The 20,216-nt window shown below is 60.0% G+C and overlaps 1 protein-coding gene and 1 long non-coding RNA gene across 3 annotated transcripts; one reads left to right on the top strand and one right to left on the bottom strand.

The window, feature by feature from the left end:
• Positions 1-126: 126 nt before the first annotated feature.
• LOC122101248 lies at positions 127-1,117 on the bottom strand. 2 transcript variants are annotated; one of them, XR_006146344.1, is made up of 3 exons: positions 1,067-1,117; positions 442-578; positions 127-225 (listed from the first exon to the last, which is right to left on the bottom strand). It is a non-coding gene; the product is annotated as an uncharacterized LOC122101248 (long non-coding RNA). The 2 variants fall into 2 exon arrangements; XR_006146343.1 differs by having other exon boundaries at positions 911-1,106.
• A 7,365-nt stretch (positions 1,118-8,482) lies between these two features.
• Ddx47 (DEAD-box helicase 47) lies at positions 8,483-15,092 on the top strand. The gene is made up of 12 exons (XM_042671570.1): positions 8,483-8,588; positions 8,821-8,914; positions 10,119-10,307; positions 10,467-10,538; positions 10,659-10,777; positions 10,879-10,950; positions 11,064-11,180; positions 11,439-11,585; positions 11,998-12,135; positions 12,976-13,046; positions 13,284-13,413; positions 14,677-15,092. The coding sequence occupies exons 1-12, from the start codon at positions 8,484-8,486 to the stop codon at positions 14,806-14,808; spliced, it is 1,386 nt and encodes a 461-aa protein (XP_042527504.1). The 5' UTR covers position 8,483; the 3' UTR covers positions 14,809-15,092.
• Positions 15,093-20,216: the final 5,124 nt, after the last annotated feature.

Here is a 20,216-nt window from a genome sequence, read left to right as displayed (position 1 = left end):
GAGTGGACAGCGAAGCACTTGCTTTCAAATGCACCCTGTCAGGTCAGACTGTTACACAAACAGGCGAACAACAACAAAAACGGGGGTCCGAAGATAATCAGCACTAGCTGCTTCCCTTACCTGCAGACAGAGCTCCTGAAGCAGAAAAGCCAGTAAGAATGCAGTGTGGAGTCTGCACTAGTTAGACTGCTTCTTAGCAGAGTGGCGTGCCCCGGCCACGGTGGACTGAAAATGAAAGTAAGTCGCTGACGTCCAGGGGTGTTGAGAACAGAGCGGCCGGCGGGGCCCTGCCTAGGCCCTGTCCCCCTGCCCCCTACCCCCTCCCTGTCCAGGCCCTGCCCCCTGCCCCTCTACCCCCTCCCTGTCCAGGCCCTGCCCCCTGCCCCCTACCCAGCCAGAGCACCCCCACCCCAGACGCGGCCCTGGGCCGCCCACACTCACCTGGGGCCTCCTGGTCAAATGTCACCGGGTAAAAACCCCCATTTCTGGGTGTCCTGCTTAGATGTCGCCGTGTCCCCAAAAACCTAGTTGCTGAGAATATACCAAATCGTGCAGCCAAGATCATTTTTATTCTTCATCTAAAGGGAAAAAGAAGAAGCCACCAAGCGCCTTAAGGTTAGCTTTACCTGGCTGACCCCTGACCGCTGCCTTCTCTAGGGAAAATGGAAAGGCATCCAACGAAAAGCAAGATAGAAGTCGCCCTTGGGGAGGGCGGGAGGTCACAGCCGGCCCCCTCTGGGGACCCCACTACCCCCCAGGTCATCCGGGGGCCCCACGGCCCCCACGGATCCGGGCGTGGGAAGGGGAGGAATTCGGGTGGGATGGGGGCGTAGCCTTGTCCCGGGGCATCCGGACCCCCTTCCCGAAACCACCGCCCCGGCTCCCGGGCCCCACACGCCGTGATCCCCACCCGCGCGGCCCGGATGATCGGGGAGCCCCGATGATCGAGGGGGGACGTGTTGGGTGTGGGAGCTCCGGATGATCGGGGAGATCATGTTGGGTCCGGGAGCCCCGGATGACCAGGGGGCCGGGGTCGTGACGGGGCCGGGCCGGGTGGGCACTGTACCGCTGCTCCCCGCACTTGGGCGCCCGCTCCCGGCGCTCGGCCGCGGCTGGCGAGGCCGGGCGGGCACTCGCTGCGCGTGCGCGGGCCTGGGGGCGGGGCTTCTCGGTTCCCCCTGGGGCGCGGGGCGGGGCCAGGGGCGGGGCCTCCCGGTTTCCCCAGGGGCCGAGTGGGGGGTCGGGCCGCCCGGCGGCGGCCCGCACTTAAGGTGGACCCGAGGCCCGGTCGGGGGGCGGGAAGACGACGCGGGGGCGCGCGGCCCCGCTCCGCCCCGCCGCTCCCGGACCCGCGCGCGCGCTCGCGGTTTGAATTTTTTTTTTTTTTTTTTTTTTGCCGCTGGTTTTCTTGTTTAAAAAACAAAACAAAACAAAAAACACACCGCGCCCTGGACCACGTGACGTGATCTTTGGCCTCCCAGGGGAGGGGAGGATGGGCGGGACTTCGACACCAGGCCCCGCCCTCGTTTCCTGGGATTGGGAGAAGGGCGGGGCTTCTGGCGCAGGCTCCGCCCCGCGCAGCCACGGGGACCTCGGGATTGGTGGGTGGGCGGGGCCTCGGCTGCCAGCCCCGCTGATTCGCTGGTTCTCGCTTAGCGCTTTGCTGCCCGGGCCGCTCGTCCACTTCGAGCTTTTCTCTGGTTCGCAGGAGACGGAATCGCAGAGACGTTTGCGTCCAGGTTGGCTTCAAACTGCAGTCCTCCCCATCTCAGCCTCCTGAGGGGCTAGGAATAACGATGCTAGCCACCGGTGCCTGCCAGCGTCACAAGTTCTTGATCCTGGGGCCCAGTTTTTCTTCAGGTCTCATTCTCTGCTTTTGCGGACATTCATCGCAGCAGCGAAGGAGCGGCTGTTCATTTTCCTGCATATTTCTATCCAGCCCCAGGCCTCGCTGAGCCCTGTAGACTTGCGAGGAGTGTGCATACTGTGTGCATATGTGGGCATATGAGCATGTGTATGTATATGTGTGCACGCGTATGTGTGCGTGCGTGCTGTGTATGTGCATATGCATGTATTTATGTGTGCATGCGTGTGCATATGAGCATGCGTATGTGTATGTGTGCGCATGTATGTATATGCGTGCACGTGTGTGCGTGTGTGCTGTATATGCACATGTGTGTATTTATATGCACATGTGTGTACATATGTGCGTGTGTGTGTGCACATACATGTGTGCATGTGTGTGCGTGTATATATGTGTGTGTGCATGCGTGTGTCCACGGCCACAGCCACAAGGCCGGGCTCCTGGCCTCCATGGGGTATGGGGGGGGCGTGCTGTGAGCATCTGGGGGTGAATGCTGAGCTGTCTCTTCGTGGGGTTCAGAACTATCACTTTTCCCTTATATTGGCTGACCAGATTCAAGGGACACAGAACTTTCAGCCAACAACAGTTCCTGTCTTTTTTGTTTCTTGAAGTGCTGGGTTCAAACCCAGGGCCTGGCACATGCTAAACAAGTACTCCACTGTCCAGCCACATTCCAGTGCCTGCCTTCCCTCTTCTTCCTTCCCTCCTTCTGTCTTTTTCCTTCCTTGCTTCCCTCTCTCTGTCTTGTTTTTTTCTTTTGAGCCCATGATGACCCCAAACTTAGTCCTCCTGCTTCAGCCTCCTCCCAAGTGCTGGTATTACAGGATTGCAGGGATGCCCCACCACACCTGGGAAAATCATGAATTCTTCACCTTTGGAAGGAGACTTCAAAAGAGAGATAATAGCCGGGCACTGGTGGCTCACGCCTGTCATCCCAAGCACTCAGGAGGCTGAGATCTGAGGATCGAGGTTCCAAGTCAGGTAGGCAGGAAAAGCCATGAGACTCTTATCTCCAATAAACCACCAGAAAACCGAAAGTGGTGCTGTGGCTCAAGCAGTAGAGCGCCAATTTTGAGCAAGAAAGCTCAGGGATGGCACCCAGGCCCAGAGTTCAAGCCCCAGGACCAACCAAAAGAAAAAAAGAAAAGAAGTATCTGAAGGATTTTTGTTGTTGTTTTGAAAACAGGATGGGGCACAAGCACCCTGTTCCTGGCGGGGCTGGTCAGAGCGGGGAGGCTGGACTGGGCCCCCAGCCTTTGATTGGCAGATTGTGGCCTAGGGGTCTTCTTTGGGTGGGGCTTAGGCAGGCCCGGGAGCCTTCCCTCCCTGGGGGCCTTCGGGGTCCCTTAGCCCATCCCCCCCCACCCCCACTCCTTCTCTTTGGTCCCCGCAGTCCCTCAGTGCCTCAGTGGTGCTTCGTGCTCTGGTGCTGCTCTTCTCTGGGCAAAACTGTCAGCATATGGCTGGGGGGTGGCTCAGTGGTAGAGTGCTCGCCTCATATGCTTAAGGCCCTGGGTTTGATTCCTCTGCACCACATAAGCAGAAAAAGCCAGAAGTGGAGCTGTGGCTCAAGTGGTAGAGCGCTAGCCTTGAGCTGAAGAGCTGAGGGACAGCGCCCAGCCCAGAGTTCAGGTCCCACGACTGACAAAAAAAAAAATAGTAAAACAAAAAATGTCAGCATGTGAAGAACTGAGAGCAACACCGAAACCTCACACATGATGGGGGAGGGGGAGGGCTGTGGGTGCCGTGTGGCCAGCCAGACCCAGGACCTGGGATGCCTGCATTCTTTTTTGATTTTGGCCAGTCCTGGGGCTTGAACTCAGGGTCTGGGCTCTGTCCCTGAGCTATTTTGCTCAAGGCTGGCACTCTACCACTTGAGCCACAGCTCTACTTTTGGCTTTTTCTGGGTAGCTTATTGGAGATAAGTCTCACAGACTTTCCTCCCCAGGCTGGCTTTGAACCTGGATCCTCAGATCTCAGACGCCCCAATAGCTGTGATGACAGATGTGAGTTACTGGCACCCAGCTCATAGCCACCTTTTTTTTTTTTGCTTTAGTTATTATTGTTGTTATTGTTATTATTTGGATAGCGTTTACTTGGGCTGGCCTCAGCCCATGATCCTCCTACCTACAACCTCCTGTATAGCTGGGGTGACGGACATGGACCACCATGCCAGGCTTGTTGGTCAAGAGGAACCACAGTGCTCCAGATGTCCACCTCCTGCATAGCTGGAATTACAGGGGTGAGCCACTGTGGGTGGCCTTTTGACACCTCCCAGGTCTTCACACCTCCTCCTCTATACACAGGCAGCTGGGGGGAGGGGCTTCTGTGACCTGCTGGGTCTGTGACCTCCCCCCCCCCCCCCCCCCAACAGCCCACAGGCAGACCAGAGGGGGAACTGCACCGGAGGAGGAGGGGAACTGAAGATTGGATCCTGGCTTATCTCCACAACTCCCTTAACAACAACAACAACAGAACCCTCTGTGTGGTTTGAGTGTGGTCAGGGGGGTGGGGTGATGGGGGGGAGGGAGAGGGGGGGCACAGGAGATGAGGACAGGGATGGGGGGGGGCTGGACCCAGGGGAATTCCCCCTCCCCAGGACACAGCAGCTATTTGAATGGTAGGTGCTGAATGCTCAGTACCATGCATTTTCTGAGGTCTGGGGGAGAGGGGGAAAGGGGATCCATTACCGCCCCTCCCCCGCCAGGCCTCTGGAAGGAAAGGAACGTTTGTTACCTGCCAGGCCTAATCAGATCGGACTGAAATACAACTCACTGGGTACAGCAGCTGCAAGGCCTCCAGAAGAGTCCCAGGCTGACTGGCTGGCAGCAGGAACAAAGATCCCATCCACACAACCCCAAGGCCCGTCCTCCCCGGAGATCACACGGCTCCTCTCCCTCCTGTCACAGCAGAAGGATTTTATTATGGTTGAAGCAAGGAGCCCGGGGTGGTTCATGCCTGTCATCCCAGCTACTCAGGAGGCTGAGATCTGAGGATCACAGTTCAAAGCCAGCCCGGGCAGGAAAGACTGTGAGACTCTTATCTCCAGTGAACCACCCAAAAGCCGCAAGTGAAACTGTGGCTCATGTGGTAGAACGCCATCATGGAGCAAATAAACTTAGGGTTATGAGTTCAAGTCCCAGTACTGACATAGACACCAAAACCCCCCTCATTTCCATGGCTACAGAATACAGCTGTGAAGCCAAACTGTAGTCATTTGTGGCAAACCTAACCCCGACTTCCCTGTCAGGAATGTATTTATCACCCCGCACCATCCACAGACCAGGGCAGTGGTGACCACATTTATTATCTACAAAGTCTTGAATATTATCATATTATCTTCTTAGCTCCTCCTCCAGCTCCGTTGGAGAAAGGCACAGGCAGCCGGTGGCTGCGTTATTTGGCTCAAATCTGCAACAATTTCCCTACCAATTCACTCTCTCCCCACCCCCATGTGTCCCTGATTCCAAATACTGGGCTTGAGTTTGAGTTCTTTTTTTTCTTTTTCTTTTGTCTGTCCTGGGTCTTGAACTTGGGGCCTGGGCGCTGTCCCTGAGCTCTTTCACTCCAGGCTTGCCTTCTACCACTTGAGCCACAGCACCACTATTGGTTTTCTGGTGGTTCATTGGAGATGAGAGTCTCATGGACTTTCCTGCCCAGGCTGGCTTTGAACTGTGATCCTCAGATCTCAGCCTCCTGAGTGGCTGGGATGACGGGCAGGAGTTGGAGTTCTCTGGAGTCCTAGGCTGCGTGTTATTTACTGAGAAACCATCATCTTCCCAGCACAGCTTCTCTCCGTTTGAACAAGTCAGCTGCACACAGTTCCCGGACCCCTGGAGCATCTGTGTGGAGGACGGGCCTTGGGGCTGTGGAGCCAGGGCTGGGTTGGGGACTGTCACCGCTAATCTCAGGGGAGCCTGTCCTTGGTGACACACGATCCTCCCTGGCTCTGTCTGGCGATGGAACGTGTCTGCCCCACTGTTTATTGAAACGTGATCCCCAATATCTTCCTTCACGGTTTCAGTCAACACAGAAGCCAGGCCAGCTCAGTCTGGAGGCGCCTCCTTATCGCTCCATGCCTCAGTTTCCCCCTCGGGCACGGCGGATGGGATGGTGTCACTTTCTGAAGGGGCCTGGGGAGAAGAGAAATGGCAGGAACAGTTTGGTGACTGGCAGTGGACTTTTTGTGTGTGTTTGGCACTCTACTACTTGAGCCACAGCTCCTCTTCTGGCTTTTTGGTAGTTAATCGGCAATTAGTCTCATGGACTTTCCTGCCCAGGCTGGCTTTGAACCATGTTCCTCATATCTCAGGTCTCAGCCTCCCGAGTGGCTGGGATGACAGGTGTGAGCCACAGGGGCCTGGCTCTGTAGATGCTTTCTGAGGGTGTTTGATGCTGAGGTGTTGGGGGTGGGGGGGGAGGGGAAGGAGGGGAGACAGCGCCCAGGCCCCGAGTTCAAGATTTAGGACAGGCAAAAAAAAAAAAAAGAAAAGAAAAGATGCATTTTCCTCATGGACATCTTGAATGGAAACCCCTTTGTACAACTACTTAATGATAGTAATAAAATAAATAACAAAAGGATTTTAAAAAGCAACTACTTAATGATAATAAAAAAAAATAATTTTAGCTGGGTGCCGGGGGCTCACGCCTGTCATCCCAGCTACTCAGAAGGCTGAGATCTGAGGATCAGGGTTCAAAGCCAGTCCAGGCCGGAAACTCTGTGAGATTCTTATTTCCAATAAACCACTAGAAAACCAGAAGTGGCGCTGTGGCTCAAGTGGTACAGAGCCAGCCTTGAGCTGAAAAGCTGAGGGACAGCGACCAGGCCCAGAGTTCAAGCCCCACAACGGACAAAAATAAGTAAATAAATAATAAAAGTAAAAATAATTTTTAAAAAACTTTAAAAAAACAACTTCCCAACTCCATGAAGGTAAGGTGGGCAGCACCCTCTGAGGTAGAGCCTGGCGCCCTGTCTTGCATGGGTCCTCCACGTGGGGGGCGGATGCTTTTGTTCTAGCACTTTCTGACTGAGGGGAATCTAGCCCGTTTTGGGCCCTGCATTGCCCTGCATTGTCTGCTTTTGAGACTCTGGTGCTGGCCAGCTCACGCTTCATATTCTTTGATTCCTGATCAGGTGCCTAATCAGCTTGGGGTGAGATTAGCGTGGACAGTCGGGGGCTTGTTCCCGTCCCTGGCAGGAAAGGGAGTGTGCAGGAGGATTATGCCGTCCGGAGGCTTGGGAACCCCCTACATAAAGCCTTTCTGTCTCCCCAGACTCCCGCCATCCCCCTGTCTCCCCGGATTAGGGGATTAGTCATGTGTGGTGGCCCTGGCTTTTCCCTGTTTCTTGTTTACTCTGTGTCCGGAGGTGGAGATAATGATTGCACCACCACCCCAGGACAAAGACCCAGGCACATGCAGGGGAGGGGGCTGGGGCCAGGGAAATGATGGGGAGCCATGGCAGGGTGGTGAGGAGAGGGGTGCGTGGTTCTCCCATGCTTTTATACCACAACATAATGTTTACAGACACCACTGCTCACACTCAACCCACACCTTGAGTTCAAGTCGCAGGTTTCAGGAATCACTGGGTCAGGGTTAGAATCTAGCTGTGTGACCTAGGCTGGCCTCCACCTCATGTTCCTCCTGCCCCAACCTCCTGAGGGCTGGCATTACAGATTCCTGGATAAGAAACTTCCTTCATAGAATTAGTCAAGGGGTTGGGCAGGTGGCTCAGTGGTAGAGTTCGCCTGGCATGCATGAAGCCCTGAGTTCAATTCCTCAGCTCCACTTACACAGAGAAAGTCAGAGGTGGTGCTGTGGCTCAAGTGGTAGAGCGCTAGCCTTGAGCAAAAGAAGCTTGGGGATAGTGCCCAGGCTCTGAGTTCAAGCCCCAGGACTGAAAAAAAAAAATTAAGAAAAAGAAAAGAGTCCCATGGACTTTCCTGCCTAGGCCGGCTTTGAACTGCGATCCTCAGATCTCAGCCTCCTGAATAGCTGGGATGACAGGTGTGAACGCTTGCGCCTCTAGTGGGCCCTAAAAGGGCTTCTCCTGCTCCTCAGCTGAAACCCTGCTGCCTCAGCGAAGCCCCCAACTTGGCAGCCACCCCACCCCTCCATTGTGTACTCCGTATACACGGTGTCCACTGTATACATGGTGCATACCGTGTGCACTGCATACACGGTGTATACCGTATATACAGTGTCCACTGTGTCCACTGTATACACTGTATGCACAGTGCACATTGCATACACTGTATGCACAGTGCACACTGCATACACGGTATCCACTGTAAAAATGGTATACACGGAGTCCACTGTATACACTGTATACACAATGTACACTGTTTACACGGTGCATTGTTTACACTGTGTATACTGTGTACACTGTTTACATTGTATGCACGGTGCACATTGTGCACATTGTAGCCGTCGTCTCAGCCTCTCATTGGTCCGCACCTTTCCCTAGGCCCCGCCCTCCCGGGGCGGCTGCAAAACCCCGGCGGGCCGGCAGGGGGCGCTCCCACACGGCTCCTCCCCGTCCCCCTCCGCCTCACAAGGCTGAAACTACATCTCCCAGCGTCCCGCGGGCCGACATCCGCTTCCGGAGCCTGTGGACAAGATGGCTGCGTCCGAGGAGCGCGACTGCCCGGCCGAGGCCGCGGGGCCGGTGGTGGAGAAGGCGGAGGGGGAGACGGAGGAGGGCGCTCAGACGTTCAAAGATCTGGTGAGCACGGAGGCGGCTGGTGCGGGCGTCTCCCCCGCGCTCGGGGCGTGGCGTGCGCTGGAGGCGTGCGGGCCCCTTCGCGGCCCTCGCTGCGCATGCGCGTGTGCTGGGGCCGGGGCTGGGGGGGGGGGGGCGGGGGGCGGGATGGCGCGCGCGCCGGGTGTAGGGCTCCGGGGCGCGAACCGTCCTCGCGGGTCCCGGCCCCGGCTGAAGGCGCGCCCCGCGTTCCCAGGGCGTGACCGACGTCCTGTGCGAGGCCTGCGACCAGCTGGGCTGGACCAAGCCCACCAGGATCCAGGTGGAAGCCATCCCTCTCGCCTTGCAAGGTGGGTGGACGTCCGCACCCCGCGGCCCTGCAGATCCCCGCCGAGCTGTCAGCTCGCCCTGCGCTCTTGGCGGAATAAACATCTGGAGATGAGGGTTCTGGAAAAGGCTCTCTCCGGTTTTTAACCGAGCCTACTTCCTGTCTTCCTCGTGGAAGGGATCTGTGGGTTTGCAGGGTGAGGGAAGTCCTGGTTAAAACACCCCAAAGGGCAAGCCATGGCAAACGATCCCTGCCGATCCACAGTTCACAGGCGTGGTGGCTCAGTCCTGTAATCCTCCTTGGGAGGCTGAGATCTAGAGGATCGTGGTTTGAGGCCAGCCCAGGGGAAAAGTTGTAAGACTCCAACCTCAACCGAGCTGGGCCCTGTGGTACATGGCTGTCACCTCCGCTGTGTAGGAAGCTCACGCAGGAGGATTATGGTTCAAATCCAGCCCAAGAAAATACCATGAGACTGAAAAATAATGGAGGAAAAAAGGGCTGAGTGGCTTAAGTGGTAGAGCCGCTGGGCTTCCCATCCCGGAGTCCAAACCAGCGTGGCCCTTTCCTCCCCAGAGTGAGCCTCCCCATGGGTGGCTAGGGGTTCCCCCCCCCTTTGCCCCTCCTCCCCGCTCTTCCTCTGGCTGTGAGGCCCTTAGACCATCTTCCTTTTTCCTCGCTGTTTCCTTACCAGAGGTACTGCCGCCTTTTGCTTACTTGCATGTTTAGTACACCCTGCTTCTGTGACCCCTGCTCTTCTGGGCAGGAAGTCCCGCCTTCCTTTGCATTGGATTGGCCTAGAAGCCTTTGTCACTGTGTGTCTGTGCGTCCATCCATCCCAGTGTTCGATTCCCAGCTTGTCTAGAACAGATCAGGTTTTTTTTTTTTTCAATTTTTTTGTCGATCATGGGGCTTGAACTCAGTCTGAACACTGTCCCTCAGCTCTTCAGCTCAAGGCTGGCGCTCTGCCACTTGAGCCACAGCACCACTTCTAGCATTTTTTTGGTAGTTTATTGGAGATGAGAGTCTCAAGCTTTCCTGCCTAGATTGGCTTTGAACCGTGATCCTTAGATGTCAGCCTCCCGAGCACCTGGGATTGCAGGCGTGAGCCGCCGAGCCGGCACAGCCACGTTTTAGCTATGCAGCCGTCTCCCTGGCCTGGCAGAGGTTGGCTCCAGGGCTGTGCGCCCTGGTTGCAACCTGCAGACCCGGGGGTGTTGGTCTTCCAGGCCGGGACGTCATCGGTTTGGCGGAGACGGGCTCGGGAAAGACGGGCGCCTTCGCGCTGCCCATCCTGAACGCGCTGCTGGAGACGCCGCGGCGCCTGTTCGCCCTGGTGCTCACCCCCACCCGCGAGCTGGCCTTCCAGATCGCGGAGCAGTTCGAGGCCCTGGGCTCCTCTATTGGGGTGCAGTGCGGTGAGAACCAAGGAGGGCTGGAAGTGGTGGAGGACAGGGGGCACCCGTGGTCAGCCCTAAGGGCGGGGGGCATGGCTGGCTGCAGGCCATGGTTTTAGGGGTCCTGGGTGGATGGTGGAGGAGATGAGGCCCATGCACGTCCTGTTTGTGTGTCCACAGCCGTGATCGTGGGCGGGATCGACTCCATGGCCCAGGCCCTGGCTTTGGCGAAGAAGCCACATGTGGTCATCGGTGAGTGGGGGAGGGTACCCATGCTCATCTGGGGCGGGGGGGACGGAGGGGTCGCCCTCACTGGGACCCTGCGGCTCTCCCTCTGCCCTCCTGATGGGGCTTGCTGCTCCTCTCGGGCAGCCACTCCTGGCCGGCTTATTGACCACCTGGAGAACACGAAAGGCTTCAACCTGAGGGCACTCAAGTACCTGGTGATGGACGAGGCGGACCGGATCCTAAACATGGACTTCGAGACTGAGGTGAGTTCCGGAGCTGGCCCTCCACGCCTGCCCTGGGACATGACCCCGAGCCCTGCGGCTGGGCGCACGGCCGGCATCCGCTCATGTCTCCACTGGCTCAGGTGGACAAGATCCTCAAGGTGATCCCCCGTGACCGGAGAACCTTTCTCTTCTCCGCCACCATGACCAAGAAGGTGAGAGTCCTCTCCGAGGGCCCCGGATGTCGGGGGATGGGCTGGCCGAGCCCACGCCAGTGAGCGTGCACACGGGGCCCGTGCCAACCTCCTCGCCCCGCCCCTGCGCACAGGTGCAGAAGCTGCAGCGAGCGGCGCTGAAGAACCCCGTGAGGTGCGCCGTGTCGTCCAAGTACCACACGGTGGAGAAGCTGCAGCAGTTCTACCTGTTCATCCCCTCCAAGTTCAAGGCGAGCCCCCTCCCCCTTCCCTTCTCCCCTCCCTTCCCCCTTTCCTCTTTCCCTCCTTCCCCCCTTCCTTCCAGCCTTCCTTCTCTCCTTCCTCTCCCATTGTGATCCCTGGGCTTCTCCAAGGCCCTGGGTCTAGCGGTTGGCCGTAGCACACACGCACGCATGCACGCACACACGCACGCATGCACACATGCACGCACGCACGCTGGGCCGGGCATCCCCGGGCGTGGTGACGAGGTGTTGGGGTCTGTGGCGCAGGACACCTACCTGGTTTACGTCCTCAACGAGCTGGCCGGCAACTCGTTCATGATCTTCTGCAGCACGTGCAACAACACGCAGAGAACCGCGCTGCTGCTGCGCAACCTGGGCTTCACCGCCATCCCGCTGCACGGGCAGATGAGCCAGGTGAGCGCGGCTGCGGGGAGGGCGTGTGGGGTCACGCACGGGGGGGGGGGGGGGACCCAGGCTGCACCACCATCCCGCTGCACGGGCAGATGAGCCAGGTGAGCGCGGCTGCGGGGAGGGCGTGTGGGGTCACGCACGGGGGGGGGGGGGGACCCAGGCTGCACCGCCATCCTGCTGCACGGGCAGATGAGCCAGGTAAGCGGGGCCTGTGGTGTAGAGCCGGGTGCGAGGGCAGGTTCGCCGCTGCACATGGCTCTCTGTGTACACTGGAGGCTTCGTGGCTTTGTGGTGTCCGTGTTTGCTTTGCTCCATGGCGCCCTGTCTAGACTCGACTCGCTTCTGATCCGAGTGTGGCGGCTCGGTGGTATATAGCTGTATAACTCACCCCCTTCCCCACTGTTTCTCTTCCCAGACCAAGCGCCTGGGGTCCCTCAATAAGTTCAAGGCCAAGGCCCGCTCCATCCTGCTCGCGACCGACGTGGCCAGCAGGGGGCTGGACATCCCCCACGTGGACGTGGTGGTCAACTTCGACATCCCCACCCACTCCAAGGTGAGTGGCTGCCCGCGCCCTCCCCACCCGCCTGGTCTGCCCTCCTTCGTTGCCTCCAGCCGTCCTGGGCGCTCCAAGCGCCCAGACCCACGAAAGGGCTTCGCTCACGGCCACCAGCTCTGACGGCCGCATCTGGTAGAGGTCACTCGGGACAGAGGCATCGGGGGAGTGCGTTCACCAGAGACCCTCGGTTAGGGCGTGTCAGGCTCTTCCCTGTAGAAATGACGCCTGTCATCCCAGCTACTCAGGAAGCTGAGATGTTAGGATCGTGGTTCAAAACCAGTCTGGGCAGGAAACGTCTGTGAGACTCTGTGATCTTCAATGAATTTCTAGAAAGCCAGAAGTGGTAGAGCACCAGCCTTGAATGAAAAAAGCTCAGGCCCTGAGTTCTAGCCCCAGGACTGGCAGAAGGAGAAGCAGCAGCCGCTCGGGTCTCGGTGGGTCCTGGCGTTCCGGCCTGACTCCCATGGCTGCTGTGTGCGCCCTGCACCCTTGTGTCCCGTCCCCCGCACCCCCAGGACACCCCCACATGGCCGGGCGCCCTAGGGAGGTAGAGCCGCCACCGTGGACCCCATGTCCCCAGTACCCCAAGCCCCCTGCACCCCGCAGCTCAGCTCTGCTCGCTGGGTGGACAAGGCCGGCCCTTGCTTCCCGCTGCCCCTTGTGCAGAGATGACGTCCTGTGACGTGCCTTGCAGCTCTGCTTCCTAGATGGGTCTTTCTAGAAAAGAGAGGCGAGCACTGGCTTAGGTTGGCGGGAAAGGACACGGTGGCTTTGTCCTGTGGCCTGGGCTGCCAGAGGGCTAGAGGCTGTGGTGGATTTGATTTCCCCTCGTTCCAGGATTACATCCATCGCGTGGGCCGGACAGCGAGGGCCGGGCGTTCGGGGAAAGCCATCACCTTCGTCACGCAGTGAGTGACCCCAGGACCCTCCTCACCTGAGGTGGTGGAGATGACGAGACCTCACGCGGGCGGGGCTGGGGAAAGCCACAGCAAAGCTAGTGCCAGGGCTCCTCCCTGTAGTCCCGGACCCCAGCGGGCGGGCCCAGCCCGGGCTGCGCAGTGAGACCCGGCGCTCACAGTGTGGCTCCTGGGGCAGGGGGCACCGGGGATGGGGTGTGTGTGGCAGCCCGCTCCTCCCCTCCCCAGGTACGACGTGGAGCTCTTCCAGCGCATCGAGCACCTGATCGGGAAGAAGCTGCCCGCCTTCCCCACACAGGATGAGGAGGTCATGCTGCTGGCCGAGCGCGTGACCGAGGCGCAGCGGTTTGCCAGGATGGTGCGTGCGTGTGTGTGTGCGTGTGTGCGCGTGCGTGCATGTGTGTGCGTGCGCGTGCGTGCATGTGTGTGTACGTGCGCTCATGCGCCCATCCGCGCTGAGTCCAGGGCCCCAGGCTGGTGGCGGTGTTGGCGGCCAGTCTGCCCGTCTTCTGGTCTCCCGCCAGGAGCCCCCCCGCTCCCTGGCCTCCCTGAGCCAGGGCTTAGTGAGGGTGTGTGGTCACACAGGGGCCTCAGGGTGCTGCTGGCTCTGAGGAAGGTTCCAGAAGCCCTGGGAGTGCAGAAGCTGCTCACAGGCTGCCCTCCCAGGAGCGAGGGTTCTTTTTTATTTTTTTAACTTTTGTGCTGGTCCTGCCCCCTGTCCCTGCGCTTTTACACTCCAGGCTGGCGCTCTTCCACCTGAGCCACAGCTCCACTCCTGGCTCTTTGGAGATTCCTTGTGACGTCTCAGCTCTCCTGCCCCGGCTGGCTTCGAAGCGGGCTTGAGCTGCGCTTTCCTTACCCTAGAATAGCACACCCGACACCCCAGCCTGTAGAGGCCCTTTGGTAAAGTTGGGGGGCTGGGGAGAGCAGCCACCACCCAACTAAGGGCTCTGGGCCCAGCGCCCAGGGGACGCTGAGTGGCTGGTTTGTTTAAAGGCAGAAGCGGCAGGATCTGCATGTGTTTAGTTGCTAGTGCGTGCGGGGCTCTTGGTGTTTTGCTCTCTTCGTTTACACGCAGGTTACCGTTGGGCTCAGGACCTACATACAGTTCAGCCCTTTGCCCCGGGTGTATTTACTCTGACTGCAGATTCTCTTTCCTAGTGCAGCTCTGCTGGGCCCTGGCTGTGTCCCCGCCGTGGGGTGCAGTGGGGTGCGGGAGGGCTGAGCATCCACCAGTAGAGGTCGTTGCTTTTTGCTTTGAGGCAGGGTCTTGCTATGTGGCCTAGGCTGGCCTTGAACTTCGGGGCCTCCCTGCCTCCATCTCCCGAGGCGTGTGACGACAGCCGTGGGCCCCACACTCCCTCTGCTCCGTCCTCCTCACAACGCCCACTCCTTTGTGCCTCGACTGATCTTTTCTTTCTCATTCCCCGAGAACTCGGTCACGCATCCGTGGCGCGCAGGGCACGTCGGCCTCTTTCCACTGTCACCCAAGTGTGGCTCTGTGCCTGTCCCTTGGGTCCGGCATGGCTGGGGCCCTGCCGTGGGGGAGGGCAGCCTGGGAAGGAAGTGACGGTGGGGGGGACGGAGCCGGTGTGCAGCCGTGTCCTTCCGCTTCCTGTAGGAGCTGAGGGAGCACGGGGAGAAGAAGAAGCGAGCCCGGGAGGAGGCGGGGGACAACGACGACACGGAGGCTGCCATTGGCGTCAGGAACAAGGTGGCTGGAGGGAAGATGAAGAAGCGGAAGGGCCGCTAGATTCTGGTGGATTCTGCGCAAGGACTGGGCCCTCAGCAGGCCCTCTGCCCGGTCTCCCAGGACCTGCGTGGGTGCCGGGTACCTGCCCAGCGCCCGTGCGTGGACTCGAGTCGGCGATCGGCGGCGTCGGTGCCCGGGGCCCGGCTCTGTGCTTGGGCCCCGGCCCAGAGCATCGCCCCGTCCTGTGCCAACCCCACCGGTACCCGAGGAATGCGGCGAGCACAGCTCTCCGGCCCTGGGCCTCGTGGGGCCGCGTGGAACAATAAATCCCAGCCGTTTCTCCACGGCACGCGTCCTGCACTCTGTGCCCAGGGCCTGAGCGCGCTGGCCGGCGGCGGCTAGCGGTGACGGTGACGGCTCGTTGTCGGGCCTCAGTTTATCCGAGGTGACCATGATTTACTCTTTAGCATCCTCAGCAAAGATCAAGATGGTCTGGAGGGTCTTCCCAGTCCTGTGCGGGCTGAGATGCGGGGATTGTGGCTCAAAGCCAGCCCGGGTAGGAAAGTGCGTGAGACTCTCCCAGCCGATGAACCACCCGAAAACCAGAAGTGGCGCTGTGGCTCACGAGGTGGAGCGCCCGCCTGTCTGCAGGAAGCGCCCTGGGAGGAGATGTGGGGAGAGGGCGCTTGCGCTGTCTTTAGGGGTGCAGACACCCCCGCTGTGGCCGTCTGCGTCCAGGCCGGGCTGAGGGTGCGCAGGAGGAATTGGCCAGGTCTTGGGCCTCTGCAGGCTGGGCACCGAGTGAGGACGCCCAGACCCATGGCCGTGGGAGCCCTGAGTGGGGCCTTCTAGACATCGTCCACAGCGGAGGAGAGGGACCGGGCCCCACGGATGGGGACAGCCCCCAGCGCCTCCCCTGCCCTCACCACCCCATCTCTGGTCCGGCTCCTCCACCGAGGCAAGCTGTGTGTAGTGCAGACCATGCAGGACCTGTGGCCTCCCGTGAAGTGCCATTGTCCCTGTGTACACCGGAGGCTCTGGGTGTGGACAGCCCCACCCCAGCGGCCCGAGCGAGCACTGTGCAGGGAGCACTGTGCCCCCCCGAAGGGGCGTCCCCTCCCGTCTGCAGGGAGTATGGCGTCTTTGGCAGTGTCTCAGTCTCAAAAATACAAAGAATGTTCCAGAACCCTGGCTCCCAGCCAAGCCCTTTCTCAGTGCGCTCTGTCTGCCACTGGGAAGCTGTGACCCCCACAGAACCCCTGGGGCCTGGCATGGGGGTGAGTCACGCCCTTGGGTGGCAGGGCAAGGCGGGGGACATTCCTCCCAGCCTCACCTGGCCCAGGAATGCACCGAAACTGCACCAGACACCAGCTTGTCCCCGGAGCTGTGCTGGCGGCCCTCCCGGGCCCGGGAGACGCCTGCCCGCCTCTGCCCCTAGCCCTGGACCCCTGTTGGCGCCATCAAGTGCCCAGCAGCCCTAGGGAAGGCGTCTAGATGCCAGGCCCCTCATGCTGTGTGGGCCTAAGTCAGTTGCTAAACGTCTCTGAACCGCTCAAGTGGCTGGCCGACCAGCGCTTCAGTCCAGGCTGGCGCTGAGTCCCCAGCCTCCAGCCTTGGCTTCTGGAGGGCTTGGGTTACAGGTGTGCACTGCCCTGCCCGGCCTCAGCCTCTCTCCTCCCTCCTTCCTTGTCCTGGCTGCTGGGCCAGGGCCGGAAGCTGACACCGAGCGAGGCTGAGTGTGGTTGAAATCTCAGTGGAATCCCTGTGTGTGACCACTGGATGCTAACAGAAACCCTGAACATGACAGTGGCCCGGGCTGTGTGGGGTCACTGGCTGCTCGGGCACGCATGCATGAGAGGGTGGCTGAGCTGCGTGGAGCTGCCCAAGGGGCCCGGATTTCAAGCTCTGCCAGCCAGTCCAGGCGTCCAAACCCAGGGGAAACAGACTGGAGCTGCGGCCGTGGGATGGCCTGCCGGCCTCGCTCCTGAGTGCTAGGATTACAGGTGAGCGCCGCCAGGCCCGGTGCACCGATGCCAGCTGTGCAGGATGCCCACCCGAGGCTTTTGTGCCTCAGTGGTTTGTTTTTGTTTTTGGTTGGTTCTGGGTCTTGAACTCAGGGCCTGGGCGCTGTCCCTGAGCTCTTTCACTCAAGGCTGGTGCTCTACCACTTGAGCCACAGCGCCACTTCTGGTTTTCTGGTGGTTCATTGGAGATCAGAGTCTCACGGACTTTCCTGCCTGGGCTGGCTTTGAACTGTGATCCTCCGATCTCAGCCTCCTGAGTAGCTGGGATGACAGGCGGGAGCCACTGGCGCCCGGCTTTTTTTTTTTTTAAGCAGGTAGGATTTTGTTTTTCTGAGCCCGGGGTGGAGCTGAGGTCTCAGGTGAGAACTGCACTATTTGTAGAGATTCAGGGGGAGGGGGTCTTGTGACCTTTTCACCCAGGCTGGCCTTGAACCGTGATCCTCCTGATCTCTGCCTCCAGAGAAGCTGGGACTACAGGCATGCACCAACTGTGCCTTCATAACAGCCTGCGTTAGGGTGGCCGTGGAGGGGGTGCTCAGGTAACCCACGGGGGGAGGGGAGGGGAGGGGTCCTGCCCGTTGGCAGCTCACAGTTTCTGGCAGCCATGTGGTGGTGATGGTGGTGGAGATGATAGTTGGAACTCCTGGCAGGAGACAGGCGTCCTGGCGGTACTCTTTAGTCCCGGCAGGGACCCAGGGAGCCTAGCTGCCCACAGAGCTTTTCCACAGGCTTTTCCAAGCGTTTCCACGTGTGTGTGTGCGCGCACAGGCAGGTGAGTGGCCAGCGGGGTGCCGGGCACCCCACGCCCTGTGTCCCGCAGGCCTAGCCGCCGCGCTGCCCTCCGGGGCTCACTGGGAGTGTTTATTTGCTTTTTCTGGCTTAATTGGCCATCGAGTGTGATGGGTGACTGTGGGGGTGGGGCTGGCCTTTCAAGTCGAGTTTCTGGAATGTTCTGTGAGGACCCAGGCTGGCCCTCTTCACAGGCTGCGCCGGGCCAGCCTGGTGCTCTTCGTTTTGGTGTTCTTTTTGTCTTAAGTGGTACCAGGATTTGAACTCTGGTCCTGGTGCTTGCTAGGCAAGTGTGCTTCCCCTTGAAGGCCTCCATCCCTTTCAGCTCTGGTTATTTTTGGAGATAGAACTTCATTTTTCTTTGTTTTTATTTTTTTCTGGGCCAGCTTGGACGGTGGCTTTCCTACGGTACTTCTTACTCCAGCCGGGATGGTAGACGTACTCTACACCACCATGTCCAAGGGTTTGTGTGGAGATGGGGTCTCTTACAGGTGTGAGCCGCAGTGCTGGGGATGGAACCCAAGGCTTGGAGCCTGCAAGGCCAGGCCAAACCCAGGTCTGGGTGGAGGATGGGGAGAGATTGGGGCTCTCTACCCCTGAAGTGGCCAGCGGGGGGGGGGGGTGCCGGGGAGAAGGGCCGGGATTTTCCCCCAGAGTCTTGGTGGCTGTTGAGTTCTTCCTCAAGTGGCTCTGTCACCAGGATGGCGGCCTTGGAACAGGCTGGGTTTGGAGAGCAGCCATGGCCCCCAGGGCCCCGAGGGTCCTGGAAGAGCCCGAATCTCAGCTGTGAAACACGCTAGGCATCCTGCATGTCTGTCGCCATCTCTTCCCCTGACAACTACTGGGCCTCGAACTCGGGGCCTGGGCGCTGTCCCACTGCCCAGTCTACTCTTGGGCAGAGAGGAGCTAGAGGGAGCAGAGGAGATGTCAGAGCCCCCCCACTTCCAGGCCGGGCTGGGAGGAGAGGGGCCTGCGGCTGGCTCTGTCAGAGTCAAGTCTGGGAACCAGTCTGAGCACTTTTTAGGGAGTCTGGGATCCAACCCTGAGCCTGGAGGCTTTGCAGCCTTGGCTCTAAGGATTTAACAGTTCGTCTAGTGGGGCAGGGGAGGAGGGGGAGAGGGAGAGGAGGTGGGGGGAGGGCCCTGACTGATAGCTCTGCCATGGGACCCCTAGTTCTTGGCCAACGCCCTCTCCCTTCCCAGCCCTCCCTCTCCCTCTCCCCATTCTTGTGGAGGGGGTAATAACACTGTTCCCCCCCCCCCCCCGAAATGTACCCGTGGCCTTCCTCGTGTAACTTTACAATAAAATTTTAAAAAAGAATGAGTCTCAGAGCTGTCCTGCCCGGGCTGGCCTTGAACCACGATCCTCCTGAGCGGCTGGGACGGCAGTCGTGAGCCTGTCTTAGTGAGGTGATGGGATTTGTTCTGTGGGCCCCTGGCCTCTGTGGCACTGGGGCCTTGGAGGGACATCATGAACGCCAGGCCCAGTCCCCCACCCCTGCCTTGCTTCCCCTCCCCACCCCGGGCGCCCTGGCGGGGTGCAGATGATCCCTGGCTCTGGGAACGGCTGGCTGCGGTTTCTCTGTGGTGAGGAGGGCGCACCGGGCCTGGCCCGCTGGTTTGGAACCAGCGTGGGAGCGCAGGCCTGCAATCCCAGGAGAGGCGGTGGGGAGCGGGGTTCTCACGTTTAAGGCCGGCCTGGGCTCCATCAGCACCCCAAGAGCACAGACGGGAGGGAGGGGCAGGTAAACAGAGCCTGGCTTCAGCAGGATGCAAATTCCCTCAACTCCTCACATTCCTTCTTATCTCGAGTGCTGGGGACCAGGCGGGAGGGGCGGGAGGGTCCAGCCAGCCGGGGAGCACCATCCCAGGTTACCCCCCCTCGGAGACCTCCCCTGGGAGACCCTCCTCCCAGGGAGGAGGGGCGTCTCTGACCTCCCAGCTTTGGCTGGACATCCTGCCCCTGGTCCCCCCTTTATCCTAAGCAGAGTGGGGGTACGCCCCTCACCCCCCCCCCCCACTTCCAGTGACCACGTCAGGCACCCAGTCTGGCACCCAGACTTTATTTTCATAACTTTGCCCGGGCTGGGTGTGCCCTCCCCTCCTGTCCCGGGCACCCCTCCCCCTCCTCCCCTCCCCCTCCTCCCCCTCCTCTGCCGGGGTGACAGCGGCCTTTATAACCGCTCCGCCCCATCAGCCCAGGACACTCCCCGAGGCTGTGCGGCGTTGCATTGCGGGTGAGTGCGGCTGGAGCACGCGGGACCTGCAGCTGTCCCCCCCCCCCAGGAGGAGATGGGGTGGGGGGGCAGGACTCCCCAGGCAGGCCCCCCCCCGGGAGGTGCACCCCCCCTGCTTTCTGGGCTTGCTCTGCCGGCGGGTGTCCCTGGTCTGTCCTCCATCCTCTGTCCTCCAGCCCCTGAAGTCCCGCTGGGGTTCCCGGCAGGTGCACCCCAAAACTCACACAAGGCCAAGGAGGCAGGCCCAGGGCTGGGAAGGGCTGTACCCCCTCCAGGAGGGTCCTGGCCCTGGGGGGGGGGGCGCTGGCTGCTCCCACAGATGGACAGAGAGGAAGGGAGGGGAGTGGGGGGCGGGGGGGCTGGGGTGTCTGCCCACGCGTGTGCATGCAGCCCCTGGGGTAAGGAGACAGCTGGGTGAG

This window comes from Dipodomys spectabilis, unplaced genomic scaffold (assembly GCF_019054845.1).
Source record: "Dipodomys spectabilis isolate Male_0828 unplaced genomic scaffold, ASM1905484v1 ptg000644l, whole genome shotgun sequence".
NCBI classification, from domain to species: domain Eukaryota; kingdom Metazoa; phylum Chordata; class Mammalia; order Rodentia; family Heteromyidae; genus Dipodomys; species Dipodomys spectabilis.
This window is presented reverse-complemented; position numbering and strand designations above follow the sequence as displayed.

What these genes read in the sequence shown, in the direction of transcription:
- Ddx47 (XM_042671570.1), top strand. Translation starts at nt 8,484, where the DNA reads ATGGCTGCGTCCGAGGAGCGCGACTGCCCGGCCGAGGCCGCGGGGCCG. An exon ending in GAAGCCACATGTGGTCATCG is followed by an intron (nt 10,539 to 10,658) that starts GTGAGTGGGGGA and finishes CCTCTCGGGCAG; the next exon opens with CCACTCCTGGCCGGCTTATT. An exon ending in GCCATCACCTTCGTCACGCA is followed by an intron (nt 13,047 to 13,283) that starts GTGAGTGACCCC and finishes TCCCCTCCCCAG; the next exon opens with GTACGACGTGGAGCTCTTCC.